Below are 5,239 nucleotides of genomic sequence, written 5' to 3' on the forward strand. Positions count from 1 at the left end.
GACACAAAGTTCAGACATACTGAAATAAGTTTAAAGAACAGTTGTGTTTGAAACTGTGATACTCATTGAATAAGATAAAAGTAAATAAAAATAAATTATAAATAAAGGTGGCATGACAGCAGTTAAAGAACCCTTAGTCATTGCCTAATTAGGAAGCATGATCTTCTAAATATGATTTCAAAAATTTCAGCAATACATAGTATCATGGTAATTACAGTAAATGTATACATCGCAATGAGAAAAATGGTCTTTTCAAAGTGTTCTGGAACCATGCATTTTATAATGGTCAGTTTCCCCCAAAGAGATTCAACATCACACTGGAAAAGGGGTTTTACTTGGAAACCAAAGAGGTGAATCTGAAGCCAAAACGCTATTACCTCTAAGCTGATTCTCAATATCACTGAGAGGATATAGATCATAGTATAGATGGGCTTTTGAAGAATGCATTCTTGGTTGATGCTTTTACACGCAGCATAAAGATGAAAAATAGCTCCAGGAACCAGGACAATCACCAGTTACAGTGCCCAGAACACCTAAAATTGTCAGAAAGATCTTAGAAAAATTAATTTATCAAGGTGGAACCAGAGGCACACTAGAAACAATTTACTGATTCTCAATAGAGGCTAACTCAAAAATTCTGCTTTTGGGTCCAGCTGGTGCAGCAGTCATGAACAGAGTCAAATGCTTATCAATCACTGACAGTTACAAAGTGCTGTATTTTGGTAGTTAGTATCTTTCTATTTAAAAACACAGAGTATAGTGATAACCTCCACAGACAATAGAATGCTAGAATTGGAAGAAAGTCTCACAACACTGTTTATGATATTAAACAAACTACACAATTATCGAGATAATAACTTGGAATATACTTTATCTCATTATGACATTGCTATCCAAAAGCTTAAAAATATGTACCGTTTGTAGAGTCGATTTTCACAAACCCACAGGAAAACTTACCTGGGGAGTGATTGGTCGGAATTGGTTGTAACAGAAGAGGTTGACTTCTCTTCTGTCTGGGTCACAGCTGAAGTGCAAAGCTTCATTCCCATAAACTGCAAAGCCTAGCACCCCGAGGAAGAACATCCGGACAGAGCCAAAGAAAAGGGTGTGGAATTGGCCAGTCACAGTGGGAGGTTTAACCTGGTATGGTTTTAAGTTAAAAAAAAAAAAGACTTTAGAACGAACACATTTTAAATGCTATTTTGATGACCACATTAAAAAAACTTAACAAGATTTAAATCAAGATCATCAACTCAAATACAAATCGTGCATTACAAGAATTGGCATCCCCCTCTTCACTCATTTGAATTCTGAAATGCAACTTCTGACCTGTCAAATGTATAATTGTAGGAATATTTAAACAACTGTGAATTCAAATAATATCCCTTATGCTGACCATTTAGCAGAAAATAAAGTTTTTATAATCTCAGAATCATCTGTTCTTTTTTTAAAAAAATTAGATAACATATCCATTATTAGCCTCAGTATACATACTGTCATTATAGAGCTTGTTAATTATTACTAGAGCTTTGGTTCTACTCGATAGTTATGCAGTTAAAAATATAAATTACTGTAAAGCACAAACAACTGAACATTCTTCCTGAGTTTTTCTATTTTTTTTTTTTTAAAGATTTATTCATTTTATTACAGCCAGATATACAGAGAGGAGGAGAGACAGAGAGGAAGATCTTCCATCCGATGTTTCACTCCCCAAGTGAGCCGCAACGGGCCGATGCGCGCCGATCCGAAGCCGGGAACCTGGAACCTCTTCCGGGTCTCCCACGCGGGTGCAGTGTCCCAATGCATTGGGACGTCCTCAACTGCTTTCCCAGGCCACAAGCAGGGAGCTGGATGGGAAGTGGAGCTGCCGGGATTAGAACCGGCGCCCATATGGGATCCCGGGGCTTTCAAGGCGAGGACTTTAGCCGCTAGGCCACGCCGCCGGGCCCGAGTTTTTCTATTTTTAAAGTCAGAGTATTTTGAACAATGTGATTGACATTTATACGATTCTGCACACGTGTGAGGTACATGTGCCTCACAGGCAATTCAGCTTGAAAGAACACAGGCAAGGCTCATACCATGGCTTTCCTCTGTTTCATACTTACACATCCTTCATACAAGTTTTTGATGTAATTTAGAGACATGTCTCAGGAGATGTTTCTTGGCACCCCTATGGGTTAATTCTTGACCCACATTGTCAGTTTCCTTCTGCCAGGAGCAAACTCCAGTATTCTCTCATGACTTTTACAGCAGAAAACTGAGCGATGCAGACTCTCTCCCCTCCTCCCGTTCTTTCTTTCTTTTCTCTTCATAGATCTGTGGAGCCCCAGCCAACTTTCCTGTCTCTGTCCCGAAACAAAGCAGAAGCAGAGGGCATATGTTCAACCTAATAATCCTGTCGCCTGCACTGTCAGCACAGCCAGCCAGCTAGCCAGCCAGCCAGCTGGGGGTGCCAGCAAAGCAAGAGGACAGTCCCACAAAGATCCTGAGTGCTCCACGTCCCTGCTGTCACCCGAGCATCAGCCATCAGTGAATCAGTGCACTGTTCAAGTTGAAGTTTTCTCTGAAAATGTCAGAGTAAAAAATTTTTTTCCAATTATGTGTGTTCTAGGGGATAAACACATGAGAAATATACCCAGTCCCTTCTTGTTTATCCTCATGGAATAGAACTGATTTCTGAGAAGTTTAAGAAATCTAACACAGGCCATGATAGCTGTTACATCATTAAATGTAACTGATCGGTTGTCACATTTGTCTCTTGCGGAATGATCACCATCAACATGAGAGGCTCTGCAAGTATATTTCTGTTCTGAGGAAAAACACAAGCTTGCTCAGAGCAGGATGTAGCACAGATCATGTGCACAAAGTATAATTTATTTTGTTCTTTAGTAGACACAGCTGCTGATCAATGTTAGGGGCCCTGAGGACTAGCAAGCACCAAAGCAGACAAATAACTACTTCTAAGTGGTAAGAAGAATCTTTAAAATGTGTACAAAGTACGCATGATGACAAAACAATGCATTGAGGCCGGGGGGCCTTGGGATGGGCATGTCTAAAGCCTGGAACACACACGTCTGCTACCACGTACACACATGTGGTGAGCGGCTCCTGGGAGGCCAGTGCGCCATTTGGCGCCAGGCTCCGCCTGCTGGCCGCCTGGCAGGGAAATTCAGGGATTTTGTTTTTTTGATATGCTGCTTTGGTAGCCCATGCTGAACCCACAGTGCTTTGGGGACGTGAATCAGTCCTAAAGCTTCTCAATGGCAGTAAATCTTCCTCTGAAGAACCTGTAATCACTTTATAATGCAGACTATCAAGCACCAGTTCATTCAAGAGCCAAGATTCTGGGCTTGTCCAGCAGGATGTCCCCATTGCCTAACATGATGAGAGGTCAGCAGAGTGGTCACAGTAGGCAGGACCATGACATTGACTGGCATTCGAGAACCATATCCGGGAGTAGAATGTCCCGGGGATGTGTGGGCCAAACCCCGTGAGAATTCTGACCCCACTGGATGGCTTAGGAGAGCTGGTGGGGACAAGGCAGGAGTCGCGACAGGCTACAGGATGTGCTGAGCTGACCCAGAGCAACCACTGGCACGCTTAACACTGGCTGGGAACAGGCCCGGATGGGGAGCTAGGGGGAGGCCCTGGCTGGGTGGAGTTTCCCACTAAGGGACGCAGGAACTGGAATGGGGCTGCATTCTGGTTGGGACACAGTTGTAATCTCCCTTGGCGTAAGTGTGGACTGGGACTTGACACACTGAACCAGGTTAGACTGCAGCACAGTTTGGTGTTCTGGAGGACCAGAGTAGATGTGGGACGGACTAGGCTGAGTTTCAACCCCAACTGAGCCATATATGAGCTATATGTGGGTATGGACGAGCCATGGCTGGGCTGAAACTTCTAACAGCAGGAATCAGATTGGGTTGAAGGCCAGTTAAGAAAAGACGCTGCTCCTGCTGGGGCAGGTGGAGAAATGAGCAGTGCTGGCTCATGGACCTGCTGGTATGCGCGAAACCTGACACCAGGATGGAGGAACCTGAGCAGCTCCTCTGACAGGACACTGACCCTACAAATAAGCGCAGGAAGCATGGAAGTAAATAACCCAGAAGAGGTTATGGAAAGTGTCCCACTGGCATACACTTGGCATGGGTTGAGGGTGGACCAGGCTGAGTCAGTTTGCGTCATCCACTGGCAAGTCCAAGCGCTGGAGTTGAGTGCGGGTCGAGCCAGGTTTGGTTGCGACAAAAGCAGTACACAACACAAAATGCCAAGGCGAGGCTGCCTGTGCCTGTTAGGAATGCAGCACCCAACCAGCACACCTCCCATTGGTTTGGGTGAGGGCCGAGTGTGTGATGGGCAGAGACAGGATGGACTGCAACACTCATTGGTTTCGGTGGAGGTTGGGGCTGAGAATAGAATCAACCCAGCGGTTGCAACCACCAGCTGATCGGGGTGATGGGTTGAGGCGGACACTGTGCTTGCTAGTACATATAGGAATCTGGTCTGGGAACACCTCAAAGTTTCTTTGAGGAGCCCCTCAATCGAAATGGAGGAATCAGAACATTAACCAAGAAAAGATGGAAGATGGAGTAGGTCAATCAACCGCCTCAGCTATATGTTGGCAGCAAAATGCTGGACAAGGGGAGACTCTAAGATGGACTATGTCAATCAGTAGACTCTGCACCAGCCTCATCGTACCTGGAATGGCGAGATTGGCAGGGACTTATGACTGGTGAACTATCGGAACCACTTGAGCAAGGATCTCAGTGAGGTATAGAACCCATTGTATATAAACTAAAATTGAAATGTCAATGAAGTAGACACAAGAAGTGGTTAAGAACTCGCATTTATTTTTAGCATATTGGTTACTCAATGCTATGTCAATTACTTCCATAACATTATACATTGTTGCTGATAATATGTTGGGAGCTTTTAATTGATCGGGATGATACTCTGCTGGCTCTACCTTCAGACCAGAGAATGTCTCCTTAAGAAGCCGTTGAACTTAACTGGACAATAAGATGCTGGACTCTGTTTGGTATATGCTTGCAATGAAGGAATCTCAACTGAACCTGAACTGTGGTTATGCAACAAGGTGGAGGAATCCACCATGGGGGGAGGGTTTGGGGAGGGGTGTGGGGAATCCCAGCACCTATAAAACTGTGTCACATAATACAATGTAATTAATAAATAAATTTATTTAATTAAAAAAACAAAAAAACAATGCATTGACTTT

The 5,239-nt window shown here is 43.9% G+C and overlaps 1 protein-coding gene across 1 annotated transcript; it reads right to left on the reverse strand.

The window, feature by feature from the left end:
* Nucleotides 1-137: 137 nt before the first annotated feature.
* Nucleotides 138-2,144, reverse strand: GJE1 (gap junction protein epsilon 1). The gene is given in 3 exon segments (XM_004587280.2): nt 138-533; nt 958-1,140; nt 2,106-2,144. Coding segments are annotated over 3 exon segments (618 nt in total).
* Nucleotides 2,145-5,239: the final 3,095 nt, after the last annotated feature.

The sequence above is a fragment of the Ochotona princeps genome, chromosome 1 (assembly GCF_030435755.1).
Source record: "Ochotona princeps isolate mOchPri1 chromosome 1, mOchPri1.hap1, whole genome shotgun sequence".
NCBI classification, from domain to species: domain Eukaryota; kingdom Metazoa; phylum Chordata; class Mammalia; order Lagomorpha; family Ochotonidae; genus Ochotona; species Ochotona princeps.